At 38.9% G+C, this 19,613-nt stretch overlaps 3 protein-coding genes across 3 annotated transcripts; all 3 read right to left on the bottom strand.

The window, feature by feature from the left end:
* Positions 1-8,162: 8,162 nt before the first annotated feature.
* LOC121801900 (UDP-rhamnose/UDP-galactose transporter 2-like) lies at positions 8,163-10,964 on the bottom strand. Its single transcript, XM_042201363.1, has 5 exons — positions 10,480-10,964; positions 10,139-10,323; positions 9,260-9,460; positions 8,809-8,970; positions 8,163-8,726 (listed from the first exon to the last, which is right to left on the bottom strand). Exons 1-5 carry the CDS (start codon positions 10,607-10,609, stop codon positions 8,370-8,372), a joined length of 1,035 nt encoding a protein of 344 aa, XP_042057297.1. The 5' UTR covers positions 10,610-10,964; the 3' UTR covers positions 8,163-8,369.
* A 2,551-nt stretch (positions 10,965-13,515) lies between these two features.
* On the bottom strand, positions 13,516-15,000 carry LOC121801910 (DNA repair RAD52-like protein 2, chloroplastic). Its single transcript, XM_042201374.1, has 5 exons — positions 14,862-15,000; positions 14,279-14,575; positions 14,169-14,206; positions 13,869-13,960; positions 13,516-13,741 (listed from the first exon to the last, which is right to left on the bottom strand). Exons 2-5 carry the CDS (start codon positions 14,572-14,574, stop codon positions 13,604-13,606), a joined length of 564 nt encoding a protein of 187 aa, XP_042057308.1. The 5' UTR covers position 14,575; positions 14,862-15,000; the 3' UTR covers positions 13,516-13,603.
* Positions 15,001-18,575: 3,575 nt separating this feature from the next.
* On the bottom strand, positions 18,576-19,543 carry LOC121804286 (transcriptional regulator SUPERMAN-like). Its single transcript, XM_042203788.1, has one exon. The coding sequence runs from the start codon at positions 19,270-19,272 to the stop codon at positions 18,730-18,732; it is 543 nt and encodes a 180-aa protein (XP_042059722.1). The 5' UTR covers positions 19,273-19,543; the 3' UTR covers positions 18,576-18,729.
* Between the last annotated feature and the right edge of the window lie 70 nt (positions 19,544-19,613).

A 19,613-nucleotide genomic window follows, 5' to 3' on the forward strand; every position in this document is an offset into this window, starting at 1 on the left:
CCTCCTTCACAGCTTCAGTAACGGCCATGTACTCTGCCTCTGTCGTAGACAAAGCTACCATTGACTGCAAGGTAGACTTCCAACTAACTGGCGCACTCGCTAAAGTGAACAAATAGCCAGTAGTAGATCTTCGCTTATCCAAATCACCAGCATAGTCGGAATCACAATATCCAACCGCAAAATGACCAAGTGATTTATCCTGCTCAAACAACAAACCAATATCTACAGTATCTTTAATATACCGCAGAATCCATTTTACAGCTTGCCAATGACCCTTGCCTGGATCATGCATGTATCTGCTCACAGTACCAACGGCCTGTGATATGTCTGGTCTTGTACACACCATTGCATACATCAAGCTTCCAACTGCGTTAGCATAGGGAACTTTCGCCATATATCCTCGCTCATCTTCCGTATTTGGAGATAACTGAGAACTAAGTTTCAAATGAGGAGCAAGTGGGGTACTTACAGGTTTGGAATCATCATTTATACCAAAACGCTGTAGTACTTTGGTCAAATACTGCTTCTGTGTCAGCCAAAGCTTGCCTCCTTCTCTATCTCTTGTTATCTCCATGCCGAGAATCTTCTTGGCTTCTCCCAAATCCTTCATCTCGAACTCTTTACTCAACTGAGCCTTCAATCTGTCAATTTCAACTTGGCTCTTTGATGCTATCAGCATATCATCAACGTATAAGAGTAGGTAGATGTAGGAACCATCTTGAAGTCTGCGCAAATACACACAGTGGTCGTATTTGCTTCTTGTGTACATCTGATCCTTCATAAACTTGTCAAACCGTTTGTACCACTGTCTTGAAGACTGCTTCAATCCGTACAACGATTTGTTCAACTTGCAAACCCAATTTTCTTTACCAGCAACCTTGAATCCCTCCGGTTGGGTCATATAGATTTCCTCCTTCAGATCACCGTGTAAAAACGCGGTCTTCACATCAAGTTGAGCTAGCTCCAAATTCAACTGCGCTACCAAAGCCAACAAAATTCTAATGGAGGAATGTTTAACAACAGGAGAAAATACCTCATTGTAATCAATTCCCTCCTTCTGGGCGTAGCCTTTAGCTACCAATCTTGCTTTGTAGCGAACATCATCTTTGTTAGGAAATCCCTCTTTCTTTGCAAAAACCCATTTACATCCAATTGCCTTCCTGCCTTTCGGCAATGGCATCAGCTTCCACGTCTTGTTCTTCTGAAGAGATTGCATCTCTTCTTCCAAAGCACCTTTCCAACCATCGCTTTCTGAACATTCAATAGCTTTCGAAAAGATACATGGAACATCATCAACAACTGGAAGCGCATATGCTACCATATCCGCAAATCGAGCAGGTATCTTATTTTCCCGCCTCGTTCGCCTGACTGCAATTGGCTCTGATTGCTGCGAAGGTTCTTGGGGTGGAACCTCTTCATCATCTGACCCTTCTTCTTCCGTAGGAGAGTCATTTGTGGTGTTCGTAGTTGGGATCACAACTGCTTCTTCGAACTCCACCTGCTTCGATGTATACTCCACCTGCTTCGATGTATCACTACTATTTGGATTTACCTTATTCAACATGGAAGATTCATCAAAGGTAACATCCCTGCTTACAATCGTCTTCTTAGACTCCAAACACCATAACCGATATCCTTTAACACCAGCACTGAAACCCATAAACAAAGCCTTCTTTGCACGTGGATCCAACTTTGATTCAGTCACATGATAATATGCAATAGAACCAAAAATATGCAAAGAATCATAATCAGTTGCAGGTTTACCGGACCATACCTCTAAAGGAGTCTTGCCATCAATGGCAGAACATGGCAAACGATTGACAATGTGTTGAGCGTATGTGATGGCCTCAGCCCAAAATTTTCTGTCTAGCCCAGCATTAGACAGCATACAACGAACTTTCTCCACTAGTGTTCGATTCATACGCTCTGACACTCCATTCTGTTGTGGTGTATTTCTCACTGTGAAGTGCCGAACTATGCCACACTCCTGGCATACATCTTGGAAAGGATCACTCTTGTATTCTCCACCGTTGTCTGATCGGAGAACCTTGATCTTCCTCCCCATCTGATTTTCAACTTGAGCTTTCCATTTCAGAAAAATCCCAAGGACTTCATTTTTGCTCTTCATAGTGTACACCCAAACTCTCCTGGAAAAAATCATCAACAAAAGTGACAAAATAGTGTCTACCTCCAAGTGACGGAGTCTTGGCAGGTCCCCACACATCTGAGTGCACGTAATCCAGAATTCCCATCGTATTATGGATTGCAGTGCCAAATTTCACTCTTCGCTGTTTTCCCAGAACACAATGCTCGCAAAACTCTAATTTGCAAGACTTCGTACCTTTCAATAATCCTTGCTTAGCGAGAATTTGCAATGATCTCTCACCAGCATGTCCCAATCGCAAATGCCAAAGCTTCGTCGCCTCTGCATTCTTCTTATTACTCGAAGTTGCAGTTGCTACTGTCCCAACAACTGTACTACCTTGGTAGTAATACAAATTGTTCTTTCTCACGCCTTTCAACATCACCAATGCTCCTGAAGTTGCTTTAAGAATTCCATCTCGCATCATCACAACTAGGCCTTTAGATTCTAAGGCCCCCAATGAGATGAGATTCTTCTTCAACTGGGGCACGTACCGCACATCCTTCAAAATTCTGGTGGATCCATCCTGATTCCGTAGCTTGATTGAGCCTATCCCGGCTGTCTTACATGGACTGTCATTCCCCATGTAAACAAGTCCGCCATTGAGTTCTTCGAAATCAAAGAACCACTCCCTGATGGGACACATATGATAGGTGCAACCTGAATCCAATATCCACTCGTCTGGATGCGATGTTGAAGGTGAAACCGTCAAAGAACAATCTGACTCCGCATCATTTTTACATTCAGCAACATTTGCATCTTGCGAAGCCTTTTCTTTCTTCTTCAACTTTGGGCAGTCTTTCTTCCAATGTCCTTTCTCATAACAGAAAGCACACTCATCTTTGGCAACTCGCCTTTTCGATTTGGACCTTCCTCTTCTCTCCTTTGATCGGCCTTGTTGACGACCTCTTGCCACTAATGCTTCATCTGTAACTGCTTTGCCTTTCATTTTATCTGTCTTTCGCAATTCATGACTATACAAAGCAGAACATACAGTATCTAAAGACACATTCTCTTTACCGTGGAGTAATGTGGTCTCCAGATGTTCAAATTCATCAGGTAGAGACGACAACAACATCAATGCCAGATCCTCATCCTCAAATTTCACATCTAAATTTAGCAGGTCTGCTACTAATTGGTTAAACAAAGTAATGTGTTCATTCATAGTGGTACCTGATCGGTATTCAAATCGGAACAACCTTTTCTTCATAAGGAGCTTATTCTGACCACTCTTGTTCAGAAATTTGTCCTCCAGTGTCTTCCACAATCTATGTGCAGAAGTCTCATTCTTGACAGCATACTTCTGCTCCCTGGATAGACACGACCGAATTGTTCCACAAGCTAACCGATTTATGGTACTCCAATCTTTATCATCTATATCTTCTGGTTTCTTTTCTTCAATGGCAATGTCAAGACCTTGCTGGAAAAGAGAGTCTAGAACCTCCCCCTGCCACATACCAAAATGGCCAGTACCGTCAAATATCTCCACCGTCAATTTCATATTTGACAGTGGAAACCTCGACCACGATGACGAAGAACTAGCCTTGTTTTCTTGATCATTACCCGCCATTACAGACTCAAAATAAAGTATTCAATATTACAAACAAATAGAACCAAGGACGAACCTTGGCTCTGATACCACTTGTTGAGAAAACCGGGTAATTTTCTCTCAAATAGTGAAATGAACCGATTCAGTAATTTAAGAGTTAACCCAATGGGGTCTACTCGATAAAATTACTTCTCCAAATAAATTCTTTGGAAAGACTGGCGAGGACACTGTCCCTCTTAAATACCAGATTCCTAACAGAATTTATCAATCGGTGTATTTATCACAATATAAAAACACCCAAAAGAACCGTACAAAACACTACTACCAAACCCGCCAATAATATTGAATACAATATCCCAACAGAAAATAAAGCCAGAAATAAATGCGGAACAAAATAAATAATAAAGAAAGAACACACCCGAAACTTTGATAACGGAGTTCGGCCAAATTGCCTACGTCTCCGAGCACCCTCTGCAGAGCCCGCTTATATTCAGACGGAGAAGAGAATACAATATTTGAAGTACATTACAAATGAGGGAGGAGTGCTCCTTTTATAGGAAGCCACTCCCCCCAACTCCCTAATACCCACCGATGTGGGACAAAGAAATTTTGGCAATTTCAACAATAACCCATTCTTAACTTGCCCAATACTTCGCGGAAGCTTCTTGAGTCCACAGCCTTGGTTAGGATATCTGTCAACTGATCTTCAGACTTCACGAAGGGAAGTTTTACTATCTTGGCTTCTATGTTCTCCTTGATGAAGTGTCGATCCACCTCGACATGCTTCGGCCGATCATGTTGAATTGGGTTCTCAGAAATACTGATTGCTGCATTGTTATCACAGAACAGTTTCTTAGAAATACTGATTGCTGCATTGTTATCACAGAACAGTTTGCATGACTTCTGTGAGTCCATGCTCAACTCCGTCATTAGCTTCTTCAACCACAGGATCTCGGTTAGCCCACTCCTAATCCCTAGAAACTCTGCTTCAGCACTTGACAAGGCTACCACTTTCTGCTTTTTTGCTCCACCAAGTGACAAGATTCCCTCCTACAAAGGTAAAGTAGCCAGCAGTCAACTTTCTATCATTCGGATTTTCAGCCCAATCAGCATCCGTGAAACCATGAATTTCTAGGTGCCCATGTTTTTCGAACATAATCCCATGTCCCAGTATCCCCTTTAGATATCGAACTATCCTCAGGGCTGCTTCCCAGTGAGCTGCTTGAGGTGCATACATGAACTGACTGACCACTCCCACAGCATAAGCGATGTCAGGCCTGGTATGGGATAGGTAGATCAACTTCCCAACCAGACGTTGATACCTCGTCTGGGGAGTTGACTCAACCCCTTCAACTATCTGCAGACTGTGATTCTGTACCATAGGGGTGTCGACTGGCTTGCAATCTAACAATCTTGTTTCTGCTAATAAGTCGAGCACATATTTTCTCTGGCTGATGAAGATTCCTTCTCTTGACCTTAATACCTATATCCTCAAAAAATACTTGAGCAAGCCCAAGTCCTTCATCTGAAATTCTGCAAACAAATTTTTCCTTAACTGATAAATCTCATCTGCATCATCTCCTGTAAGTATCATATCATCTACATAAATAATCAAGCATGTAATCTTCCCTTCTCTCTTCTTCAGGAATAGTGTGTGGTCGGAGTTGCTCTGTTTGTACTCATACTTTTTCATCACTTCTGTGAATCTCCCAAACCATGCTCTGGGTGACTGTTTGAGCCCATATAAGGTCTTCTTTAGTTTGCAGACCTTTCCTCCTTCAAACTCCACTGTGAAGCCTGGTGGCGCCTCCATGTATATAGGTTTTGACAGCTCCCCATGTAGGAATGCATTGGTCGCGTCAAATTGGTGTAGTGGCCACTCTCTGTTCGCCGCTATAGAGAAGAGAACTCGAATGGTACTCATCTTCGCCACAGGTGAGAATGTTTCAGCATAGTCAACTCCATAAGTTTGGGAGTACCCCTTTACTACCAACCTGGCCTTATATCGTTCAATCGACCCATCTGGCCTTCTTTTGATGGTGAATACCCATCGACATCCCACAATATGGATTCCCTCAGGTTTCAGGTAAACTTCCCATGTTTTGTTCTTTATTAGAGCCTTCATTTCCACCAACATCGTCTCTCTCCAATGGGCAATTTTTATGGCTTCCTCTGCTGTTCGAGGGAGCTCTTCTTCTTCATAGAGCACTGTTGCGAACGCCCTCGCCATCTCACTCAGATTCGCCTTAGCCAGATTTGCCTTAGAGTATCGGCTTCTTGAGTTAGTCTTCTCTTGGCTATAACGCTTAGGCGGTACACCACGAGTGCTCCTTGGAGAGAGTATGTATCGCCATGTGTCACCGTCGATTTCCGCATCCTCTTCTACATCAGGATTGTTAGGGGTAATAATTGTACTATCTGAACTAGTTTTAGGAATTACCTCAGATATCACTGGAGGAGGACATAACTACGGTGTAGGCGGCTGAGGAGGCCCTACGACGGATGTGATCTGCTCGGCGGTGGCACTAGCTTGCTCAGTTGGTTCCACAATTGAGTTGTCTGACTGTGGCAACACATCCCAACTAAGGGGTCTAATGCTGTCACTCGGATTCTCCCCCACCTAGTACAACTCTCCCCCTGACCCCGAGTTTGGGTGTGGAAAAAATACTCACATTCCAGGAAGTTACAGTTCATGGTTGTTATTATTTTTTTGGAAACAGGATCATAGCAACGATATCCCTTTTGATTAGTCTCATATCCCAAAAACACACACTTAAGCGCACAAGCAGAAAATTTACTTCTTTCATGTTTGGGAATATGAACATAAACAAAGCAACCAAAAACTCTAAGCGGAAGTGTGAGGGGTTGAGGAATTTTAGCTAGTGCTGAAAGTAGTTGCAGGGGTGTTCGCATACCCAAGATTTTAGTAGGAATGCGGTTTATTAAATACACGGCAGTAGCTACAGCTTCGGGCCACAAAAATTTTGGGACATTTGAATCAAAAAACAGGGCTCTAGTGACTTCTAAGACCAGTCTGTTTTTCCGTTCTGCAACTCCATTTTGTTCAGGGGTATTAAGGAAAAGATGTTTGATGAACTAGACCTTTACTCCTAAAAAACTCTGTCATTTCTTTGTTAACAAATTCCCTACCATTATCAGACCGGAGTATCTTAATTTTGGTTTGGAATTGTGTTTGAATCAAGGTGAAGAAAATGGTAAAATTTTCAAAAACCTCTTACTTGTTTTTCAAAAAATATTTCCAAGTTAACCTAGTGCAATCATCAACAAATATGAGAAAATAATTAAAACTATGGTCACCAATAATAGGTGCTGGGCCCCACACATCAGCATGTACTAAAGAAAAAATATCCTTAATCCGTGTATCACTGGATTTGAAGAATTGTCTATGGCTTTTTGCCAAAACACAAGATTTACAAGAAATGTCTTTAAATCGAGAAAATTTAGGAAAAAGTATTTTAAGATAACCCGAGGATGGATGTACCAATCTGCGGTGCCACAACCAGGCTTCTCGATTAACAGATCCGTGAGCAAGCATCGCGGTGCCACCTTGTTGAGTAATCTCATCCACGTAGTAGAGGCCTTGACGCTCAGTGCCACACCCAATTATCCTCATCGTCCTGATATCCTGTAATACACGGAAATTTGGATGCATTAGCAACATACAATTCAGGTCTTTAGTCACATGACTAATAGATATGAGTTTATGCTACAATTTGGGCACATAAAGATAGTTGGAGAGTTTTAGGGTTGGCGAGATTTCGATGGTCCCACTCCCACTAACGGCTGTTAACTCCCCATCGGCTGTTTGAATTGAGATTTTTGTGGCTTCGTCAAACATGGAAAAATCATTTTTATCATAGGACATCGTATCTGTAGCACCACAGTCAAATATCCACCCACTCTCCTTAGGGTCGTTTTGTTTTTGGGCCATACACGCAATAGAAATTTTTTCTAGGTGTGCAAATGGGTTCGGGGTCACATATGATATTTCAGATAACTTTGGGGCATATTTTCGATTTTTCACATGCTTAGGGCTAATTTGCACATATTTATTTCTACAAGGGACAGATAGTAAATCAGATGCATGAGGGGGTATAATTTTAACATCACATAAATTTGGGGGACCTTGTTGCAAAAAAATTGGAGGATTAGGCCTGTTAAGCCCTAACCCGTTACCTCCATATGCGGCACCCCCTTTTCTCTCGGCAAAAAAATTGGGTTTTCGGATTTGTTTTTTTTTTTTGAATAATTTAGTTCAATTTGATTTTAATTTCATAAAATTTTAGTTTTTCAGTTTAAATAAAAAAACCAAATGCTCCTTAGACAAGAGAATTGAAAAAATAAAAACTTAGTAATTTGATTTAATATTCAATTAACCAATCTGATTTAAATGAATATGACCCATTTGATTTAACAAAGTAAAGAAGGAAGCCTTCACTCAATACCAACTAATCAAATGAAACTATATAAAGATTTCTAAATAAACAGGTACTTGCAGTGTCTCACAATCAAACGAATTTCTCACTTTTACTTGTAAACTTCCCTTCAAACCTTTGTCCTTAATTAAATTAAAATGAAAAAAAAGAAGATAAATCAAATCTAGTAAGTTACTACACAAATGGTGGTGGTGGTGGTGGTGGTGGAAGCAAGGGGAGGCTACTGCTTGGGCTGACCAAGCTCAATATCCTTGATCGGAGCCGTTTCCAGGCCTTCTTTCAGCAATCGGATTTCCTCTTCCGTTAAGCTGTGCTTTGCACTGGCTATTATCTTAGGCTGCTGCTTTTCGGCTTCCACAGCCCAACTATAGATCACCATGCCCAGCACCGCCACGCCCATCCCCATTATGTTCTTCATTGTAAGCTCGGAATCAAAAAGCAGCCAGCCCAGTGTCAGCACGCACACCGTCTTCATGTGCCCTAAAACTTGGAACGAAACAGCTGAAAACCGCCCAATGCAAAGATACTGGCTCACGTTGCAGAACACAGCTAGAGAACACGAAAGAAGTATGAAGAACTGCACATTGTGCTAACTCAAGTTAGAAAATTCAAGTTAGGTAGATTTAGTGCAGTTAGTTACAACAAAATTCAAGCTTTACCAGGGCTCCGGTGGTAAACTTGTAGTCCAGAATTAAGTTATTCGAGAGGTAATAATCGATTATAGGACCCAGCACAAGGAGGGAGCCAGCTTGAATTGGTGCTGTTTTACTCAATAACTCAAATGATCCAATAGAGTACTTCTTCTGCAAGGAGCCTATTGACTGCATTCAAAATGTATCATTAGTCATATAACTGCAGCAAAGAAACACAGTTTGAACAGCTTAAAACCATTCTTGCGTTTCTATTCACAAATCGAGCGATACCAAGGTCAAAAACTCATTTCACGAGATATGTAGTTTTTCAGAGCCAGAAAAACACATGATAAGTCAAGGAGATTTACACCAAATCCTCCTTTGCATTCCATTTGTCGACTTCGGAAATTTATTAATGTGCATTTAAAAGAAGGCTTGCTATATTAGTCTATTGTAGAAAAAGTGGCAATTTACTCACTATTTGTTGTAGAGAGGTGGAAAGAACTGCAACACAAGCACATATAAAACCTTTGGCATTCACTTTCACGTCTGTCACAGTGCAAACACCCACGCCTGTAACCACAACCACAACGGACAATTTCACTTGACTTGAGTATTGCTTACTATGAAGGATCCATTCCAGGATGCAGACCACCGGAATCATACTCAATTTTGAAATCTGCGCCAAAAAGCCATACAGTTAACAAAATCCAGAAGAAAAATTATCATAGCATGATTAGAAAGGGGGCAGGTCAACCCATCAATTAGATTCCAAAATTGGTCAGTTTTTTTTTCGAAAAAGGGTGTTGCGGATTTTGAATTTCGTGGTTGCCTATGAAGGGGTCACACTGGCCTCAGAAAATATTTTTACGAACTAGTACAAAGTTTATACAAGCTAAAACTGAATGCTTTGCAACATTTCTGAATCCATTTGACTGGAGTTGCACACCCTAAATATTGACTAAAAACTCCTGAATTGTGTTCCTAAATCACTGTAGGTAAACAAATAGGGTTCATTTGAAAAGGTTTAATCAATGATTATTAACTTAGTGAGAATTTAGATACAGAGATAGATAGGAAAAATCAATAGAATCATTTTAGTGGATATATAGGTTACTGCAAAGTCCTATAATCCTATCCAGGATTCGAGATTGTTCATAAAGAATGAAGAAAATTCAAATTTTAAAATTCAAAATTCATAAGCTCTTCCATCAGAAAAGGAAAAGGTAGCATAACAAAATCCACTTATGGTAAGTTACAGATAGGATTTCATGAAAAATATTAACAGATACAAATCGAAAAAACAGATGGATCTGGTGCAGAAATTCATACGCGAAGAAGATCAAAACATCCATACCTGATAGAATCCAACTGAGTTAAGCATGAGGCTCAAATTCATCCCTGTAATAGACATATTTGCAACAATAGAGAACCATAGCAGCTCCCAGAAAGGGACGTGCTTCGACGCAGAAAGCCCCGTAGCATTCGAAATCATGCCAACAAGTGCGGTAACAGCAAAATGGAAACCAGTCAATGTCGTCGCTGCAGCGAGAAGAAAAAAATAGTCCACGAATTCGGTCAATTGCGCTTCAACTATAACAATGCCGCAGATTTGAACAACTCGAGATCCGGTAACAGAGCAATCGAAGCAGAAATTGCACAAATTCAAATCGAAAAAAATTGAAAAAAAACACTAACCGAAGCTGAAAGCATAACCGTTGGTGGACATGAGCTGCTTATTCGCCATGATGATTCCAACGGAGCTGATGACATTCATTGCCCAGGCACCGACATCTGAAACGGCTGAAGGTTTCTTCTCAGCCTCCATTTTCGAATAATAATGATTAATTCTCTCTCGCAACTGAACTTCGCCTCGCCTATATACCAGCGATGGAGGAGTAGCGAAGAAGCGATCAGCGCTTTGCTGAGAAGGAAATCAAAAAAGGCTTTGAGTGTGAAAGCAAAGTGAGTAGATCCGCATCCGCAACTCGAAGAAAGGGCGGAAATACTGATAGATCGATCGATCTCACATCACAACTCACACACAGATTGATGCGTCGCGTGTCTCTGTGTGTGTGTGAGAGAGAGAGAGACTACTGTGTGTATAACTGATTCACAAAATTTAATGAGAGAGAAGAGAGGTGAGAGAGAAAGGGCGAATGCTTAAATATACGGCGCCATTGATGACGAAATCTTGAGAAAAAATTTAAATATACTTTTTCCTTATCTGGAGCCCATAAAATATAGTAACCCTATTTTCTCAATTATTGTTCCGTAATTAATCGCGATTTTAAGAAATTATTTAATTTTATTAGAAGATGAAAGAAAATGATTAATCAAATTTGAGTCTATATGATGCTCACTTAATCGAATAATAAAAGCGGAATAAAATAATTAATGAGAATTAGACCAAAATAGCAAAATTGAGATGATTAATAGAATAATAGGAATATGAGGGAGTACTACTTTCTTCGGTCAAATTGTCGGACAAACTATTAATTTCGGTCATATTGTAGTTCGATAAACTTATGAATTGTAATGTTAGACAAATCATATTTAATGTATATTTCTGTTTAAGGGTTGGACGTCCTAAGGCGCGTCCTAAAACCCGTCCTATGCACCATCACGTCAGCATTTTATCCTCCTATCCTTTCACCTGCAATGAAGCGCCCTATAAGCTGCCCTAAGGGGCGCCCTAAGTAAATACAAAAATTGGAAAAAACCTTCATTTCATTTATAAAATTAATACATCACAATACGAATTAAAAAAAATACGCAAACTCAGCGACGAAGGTTACGGGCCACACTTCTTCAATCATGTCGTTCATGAGTTGAGCATGGTCTTGTTCGCGGAGGACAAGCGTCCGACTTCGAATAGGCCAGGGGATCTGCTTCGCCGGCGCCAGCGCCGCCTCCTCGCGCTGCATTTCGGCTAAGCATTCCGCCATTGCGTCTCGAACGGCTGCATTTAAGGCTTGAGTCAAGGTCGGACTACCGCCCTCCGAGGAACAAAAACGCGTTGCATCGTCCGCGTCGCCCACAGTGGGCGGACGATGCCATATCGTTCGCGCTTCCTCCGCAGACTATCTGTCGGGCGAGGACGACGCATCATCCATCATCCGTGCACCCACTGTAGCGGACAATGGCGCGCCCGAGGCATCGGGCGGCCTATCATCCGCCCACTGTGGGTGCCCTTAAATCTTTACATTGAAAACATTAACGATTTGAAAAAAAGTTTAGCACCTATTCAGTCGCATTATTTAACGTACACCTCTCAATGTAGGAAAATTACAAATAATGCTATACTAGAATTTTTTGACTAATTTTTAAAGTTTGCAATCTCTCTTTTACCCAACCTTGGTAATATTAAATATTAGTAAGTTTTTTTTATGTTTGTGTATAAGTATGGTATTAGAGTGATTAATGTACGAGTAACGTTGATGCAGCTTTCATTTATTCATAAAAAGATAAAGATTTTTTTTAAGTTATTCCTTTTTATAGTTTTCTTCAACACAATATGGAATGTAATGTCCATATTAATTGTATTATTCCTTCCGAAATTGGTGAATGTAGTTTGATTTATATAAGACTAGAAACAATGTAGATGGATTAAATTTGGAAGATGATATACATAGGAATATGAGAGATAATAGGCATGTGGAGATTGCTTCAAATTCAAATATAATAGTAGTACCATATTCATATAGACTCGATTTAGACTTTGGGAAGAATAGTCAGAGTCGTATATTAGTCATAGATCTGATTTATTGGTAGTATTATATTTGTTGGAATAAGAGAATAATTGCTTCAAATCTACATAAATGCTTAATATTTCAACTCAAATAATTTGACCTTTTTTTTTTAATTTTAATTTCCTATGCTGCCGACTTCCGCCACTCTAATCTCAACACCTTGCTACAATTATTGTTTATTTATTTAAACTAGTACTTCCTAAAATAATTCACTCAACACTAAGTCAGATCTAAGGCGAATAAGCAATAGTTAGCATTAAAAAACAATCCATATACCCTTACTCCACATAAATAAACAAAAATATTAAAATTTTATTAAAACAACCAAAAATATGTATTTAACTAAAAATGAGATGTATATCCACATAAAAAATAATAATTAAAAAAAAAACAGGAGAACATTAAAAGACTTCATTGGTCGCTAAACCCTTATATCTCACAATCTTTACCCAAATTGCGAAATTTTCTTACCAACTTAAACTTGATCATAAAAATCATAAACTTTGTTGTTGTTTGGGATTTCTCATGACTGACGATCCCGTCGAAACCAATTCATACGTAGCTTGTTAGGTAAAATATGTGGCCGAAAACGATGCCGTTTTGACAAGCCAAAATGTCTAAAAGATCAAAACGATGACGTAATAAACCAACTCATTGATTTACAGTTACTAGTATTCATGGGCAGACTCACCTCAATGAAATAATTATTTTTGAAATTTAGTCAAGGTTAGTGTAAGTTATAATGTAAAAGCCCCTATAAATTATCTAAATTACTCAAAAAATATACATCAAGATAACATTTATAAATCTCAGCCCATGTCGATAATTATTTATGCGTTCGCCCATGCTAGTATTTTTAAAATATATTAAGTTTTTAAATCATAAATCTTGTCTTCTTCCCATAAACAAATATCGACTCCATATTTGGTTGATGATTTCAATCATACTTATCTCCATTTTGAATAATTCATCTAGCTTCAACTTGCTACAACTAAAGCAAAGATGAAATTGCAATGAAATGAAAATACAAGCGTTACATATATTAAACCAAAAGGAAGATAATAAGCTCATTAATCTTGGTGGTAAAGGTACAAGCCAAGACCAAATCTAGAGCATGCTCTGCAAAATGCTATCTCCTCTGCTGCTGCAACCGGATCGCCAATATCGCCATTGCCAGACGACACTGTTGCACTTGACTCCCGATGCACCTGCATTTTTCCAATGCGCGAAATATTAATTAGCACCATACATCACACGAGAATTGTACATCGAAAAAAAGGTACTCCTATTCGAAGCAAATCATAACCACATACTACGCAAAGGAAAGGAACTCACCTCGCCATCCACACCCCGTACAGTCACCCTATAAACGACAGCCACGCTTCCATTCTCTGAGAAGATAACATCACGAACTTCTCCACACCAACCTGCATAAAAGGGTCAGTATTTTGGAATATCCGAGCACATCCTTAGCATCAACCGTGCCTAACATTTACCCTACATTTCTAAAACTAGCATCTTTTCGTATTTAATTTGAAGTTATTGCAATTGCAGAATTCAAGGGCAAGGAGATCACATCGAAATCTTTTCCCTATGTGAGTAGATTGAATAAATATGAGATGAAGCTCGTATCACCTGGGGCGTAAAAGCTCAGCATCCGGTTCGCCTGGTACCTGCCATATCCAGACGTTCGATAATTAGCACCACGAAAGGCTAGTAAAAAAAGAAGCTACCTTGTCACTTACCACGGGATAAATGCGGAGCGATCATCGTTGATCTTGAAAACAGGATCCGGAATCCTCTTATTGAGGTCGCGGAGAATCTCAGCGAGATGGCGAGTGATGCAGGGAGAGTTATCTGCAGGAAACACACAATTTGAATTGATGGCAGCAGCTTTCTTGCTGCTGCTACAATTGAGATTCAGTGCATTGTTAGGAACACCGAGGCTGATCTTGGTCTGCGTCTGCCATGGCAACGAGCGGCCCATCACGTGAAAATCGGCTTCTGCTGTTGGCCTTATTTTAGGGAATTGGACGGCCATTCTAGCAAAAGGTGTAAGGCAACAAGTGTGGTTTAGTCATTTTCTCAAACATGTGTGGGGCAATACATGTGGTGTCGTTGTTAGGTTGCTAAGAAACAAAATTCAAGGACCAAACCCTAAACCCCCAAATCCAGCCTTTAATTTCAGTTATGTAAAAAGTGAAACAGAGTAAATCCACACAATAGGTCGTAAATTCGAACAAAATAAGCGGAAATTGAAGCAAAAATGGAGTACTATCTGGAGATCATCATACACATGGGGATCGAAATAAGCAAACAAGATTAAACCTTGAGGTGAGAGCGGTGAGATTCAGCAGCTAGAGACGATCGAATGAAGAAGAGTTTGGCTTCTTCTTGAAAGTGATGAAAATAGAAATTAAATGGGAGCTCTTTATGAAGAAATAAAAATGGGTAAAATTCATTTTCATGTCGCATGTAGTGCAACGCGTTGTAGTTTCAAATGACACGTAATTTTTATCGTGCATGCAGTGCGACGCGTTGTGAATTCGATTTTCGAAGGCGACACGTGACTTTCATCTCGCATGCAATGCGACGCGTTTTAGTTTTGATTTCCTAAGGCGACACATGATTTTCCTCTTGCGTGCAATGTGACGCGTTGTAGTTTTGATTTCCTAAGGCGAAACGAGATTTTGATCTTGTGTGCAACGCGACGTGTTGTGGTTACGATTTTCTAAGGCGACACGTGATTTTGATCGTGCATGCAGTGCGATGCGTTGTAGTTTCGATTTTCTAAGGCGATGCATAATTTTCATCTTGCATGCAATGCGGCGCGTTGTAGTTTCAATTTCTAAGGTGATGCGGAATTTTCATCTCGCATGCAGTACGGCGCGTTGCAGTGTTGATTTTCTAAGGTGACACGTAATTTTCATCTCGCATGCAGTGCGACGCGTTGTAGTTTCGATTTTCTAAGACGACCCGTATTTTTCATCTCACATGCAGTGCGACACATAATTTTTAAAATTAATGAAATTTGAAATTGGTAAGGTCTCAAAACATTCAATTCAGACAAATTGGGTTTGGAGTAGTTATGACTTATGATTTAGTGCTTAGTTAGTGCATCACCCGTGCGTGCACGATATATTGAAGTATTTTTAAAAAATAATATCAAAAATTATGCATAAAAAATAGAAAATAAAAAATATTTATTAAAATTTATAAAGTGAAAATTTTAATATTAAATGATTTCGTAGACAAATAGTGAGTTATATAGGGAGTAGCATATAGTAAAAAGAATTTCAAATGGTTCGAATTTATTTAACTTTTGTTTAGTACGAAAAATCTTTTGTAAAACATCAGCGTGGGCCAGACTTCCACTAGAGTTTTTAAGGCTATTTACACAACAGGCCCAATTTGCTGGCTAATTAATAATCTAATAAATCAGATTGGATTTGCAAAGTTGGGCCTAGCCCATTGGGATTAGAGCAAGTAAATTGGCCACGTTAATATTTAACGTAGAAAAATATATCATTTTAATTTTAAAATTATATTTTCTCTAAAACGTTATTTAACTTGTATTGATTATAAAATAAAAATAAGTAGACTAATTCTTGTATGTTCTATACCTTTCGAATGACAAATCAGGAAGTATTAAATAATTGATTAATTTATTATGTAGTTGATTAAATAAAGAAGTGATAAATTAAAGAAGAGAGTGAATGGGTTGTTTTTAGTTATTCATGTTCTTAATGCTTTAAGTGATCTGACCAATAACTGATTAATTTGTTACGAGATTTGAGAGATGATAGCAATACATCATGATTAGTATTAATTTAAATTTGAAGTCAATAATTACATACAATACAAAGGAATGTTAGTTCTAACGTGTGACCACGATCTAGCTAGATACTTGGAGTGGGTTTAATAATTAGTGATCTAACTAATGAACTAATAATTGAATTTGATAAACAGTCGATGAAATTTAAGATTCCCTTTTTTTTAATTAATCGGTTCATGTGTTTTATTTTATCAGTTCAATTTTCTTATAAAGTGCGAAACATACCTGAATTTAACTATACTTCTTTAAAATTCATCCTAGAAGAATTGATAGAAGATGAATTATTTATGTAAGAGTGAAAATAGGGAGTAGTACAAAATGAGTGATTGGGAAAGGACAAGCATAGAATAAGTATAAAATTAAATGTGAATGGTAATAAGATGAAGGTGGTGACAACTACCCACTTCTCAATTACTCAATACCCCTCTCTCTCTCTATCTCATACATGCCCATACCTCTATCTATGATCACACCAGCCCGCAGGGGCGTAGTGCAGTTGGCAACGGAGGGACAGATCCTGCTGCAATCAGCCTGGGTTTGAATCCCACTGCTGTCGTGTAGTTGCTTCCATCTCTCAGGCACAAGTGTGAGGCCTTGGGAGATGGGCTTCTGACAGCTTGTGGGTTAAGGTCTCCCCTTAACGGACTACTGCGTACCCTGATTGAACCCCCTCACATGATATCGGACCGGAGTGTGGGGGCCGCCAAGGCGACGGAATCGCCTTTGCTACAATGATCACACCACACCTTGTCTTATTAATTTCCTTTCACTAAAAACAGACCCTTTTTGAAATTACTACCACTTTTGTCTATCATTTTTCACCTGTGGTGGAACCCTCCTCTCTCTTGTGAGGATTATCTTAACTCTTACACAAACATTGTTACATAATATATGGAGTACATTTTTGTATATATCGGTCCCTTGGACGATCCATAGTCGAAAATGGATGTTCATCGGGAAACCTGTTTGGGTGTCGGGCTATTCGATTACATGTATTTGGGTTATAGTAATTTTTTTTGGTTATCAATTGTCAACTTTAATCCTAAATATTTGGGTTATCTCCTAACACGTCGGGTTTTTTTATGTTTTTTTTTCTTATTGCAGTCGGTTTAAATTGAGTTTGCTAGTAAGTTATTAGTCAAAATGAGTAGAATTATCAAGTTTTAGATAAAATAAAACATGATTAGTTATCCTTAATTTAATTCATAGCAAATCTTGAAATAATTTATTATTCAGAATAAATTTACCTTAGTAACATTCTATATAGTTTGATTTGTTTTAGGTTTCATTGTCTTTAACTTTTCTTGATTTTCTCTTTTGAAAATGAAAACATGTTGATTGCAAATTGATGAATAAGGTAGGAAATGTGTGGTTGAAGGCATAATACATAGAAAGTGATGAGGTAGGAATTGGTGTTACTTTGGTTAGAAAGGGAAGAAAATGTGTGTGTTCTAAAAAAAGAAAAGGTGATGATGCTTTCGTTGGGAACATGCAAAAGATCAGACTTTGGAAATTGCAATATCCCTATTTCCTTTGTGTTACATGGATTTGTACCCTGCACTGCAGTGCTTGTACTCTCCCCTCTTTCATGGTATTTTTTGATAGTACTCCTACCATTTCTTTTAATTTGCTGAAAGGAATTTATTGAAACTATAGGATTTTTTTTCTTTTTTTTCATAAATAAAGAATCTTTTTGGACTGATCACGAGTTTGTGAAAGGCCAGCTACTGTAATTAATTAATGCATAGTTATTTTTAAAATTTTTATTTTAATTGGAAGGGTTAGGCGCCCATATATACATAGATATAGCATTTTTGACAAAATTGGTATACACGCCGTGCCTTTCATATTTCTTTCATATTATATGTGTGTACAAAATGATGGGATTATTTTATTTCAAACTATATATGGTATATGCACGGCTAAATAAAATACAAAAATAAAGGGGGCAATATGAGTAATAGAAAATACTTTATTGGTTTAAACCAAACACTAGGGCTAAGTTATATGAGATGCTTCTCTCCCAAATATGATGCATCATCATCATCACACATTAATTGGAAGTTTTCATTAAACAAGAAAATTGATCAACACATGCTTGATTTAGAAAATAAAAAAATAAATAAATTAGTTGAAGAGTTGGAACTCGGAAATGAAAGAAATTAACTATATACCGATCCAAGGCGTCACACAATCTCTAAGCAAGAAGAAAAGAAAGGTGATTTGCAATTCATTTTATATGATTTTTTTTTGCTTTTAATTGTCTCTACTTAAAGAGTGGTAATCCAAATTTCAAGAGGAAGGAAGAAAGAGGTAAAAATTTCAAGGTCCAAATAAAAAACATTTTTGGACATACCATCTCTATGAACAACCAAGTCGAAGCTCCAAATCCAAATCCAAATCCATATCCAAATCCGAATTCGAATCCTCCTTTGCATCTTGCATCAAACCCAAGCTCAAATCCAATCTAATAACATCATTTCTTCTTGAAAAGCTAGCAAACTCAAGCATTTCCACATCACCATTCTTGCATTTCCCCATGCTTTGGCGCGGTGAGGAAAAGCCGGTGGCTCCAAGCTCGTCTTCTCGGGGAGGAGGTGGAGAGGGTGAGCTGACCTCAGCAAGATGTGCTACATTACAAGGCAAGAACTTAGCTGTGGAGGGCATCGCAGACGACGACAATGACAAACTAGGGTTAGGGTTAGGGTTAGGGTTTGGATTTGGAGAAAGCCTCATTCTTGCTCTATCTCTCCTGTGCACATTCATGTGACCTCCAAGAGCTTGAGCAGATTTGTACTCCTTGTTGCAAAAGCTGCAGCTATAGTTCCTCTGAGGCCACGAGAACCCGTATGCCCGGTCTCTCTCGAAGCTCAGATTCGCTCCGTCGCGAGAATATCTGTCCATAGATGGAGAAAATGAAGAGGGAGGAGGGCTTGTTTGATTTCTTGAAAAATGAGATAATAATGAATTAGATTTGGGGTTTGGGACTGAGGGTTGTGTGGTTGAGTTTTGTAGTAGTTCATCTGAAAATTGTCTGTTGCCAAAAATGGGGATTGCTTGAAAAATGAGTGCAATGAGAATTAGGGTTGCAGTGGGGTTATGTTTTAGGTAAATGGAGGTGAAACCTAGTGGCTGTTTTACCACTCTTCACATACATATTTATGTGATTGTTAGTCCTAAGAATTCTGGCACTAACTCTCACAAATTAACTCATCAAGATTTTCAATAGAATTATTGATTATATG

Source organism: Salvia splendens, chromosome 1, assembly GCF_004379255.2.
Source record: "Salvia splendens isolate huo1 chromosome 1, SspV2, whole genome shotgun sequence".
NCBI classification, from domain to species: domain Eukaryota; kingdom Viridiplantae; phylum Streptophyta; class Magnoliopsida; order Lamiales; family Lamiaceae; genus Salvia; species Salvia splendens.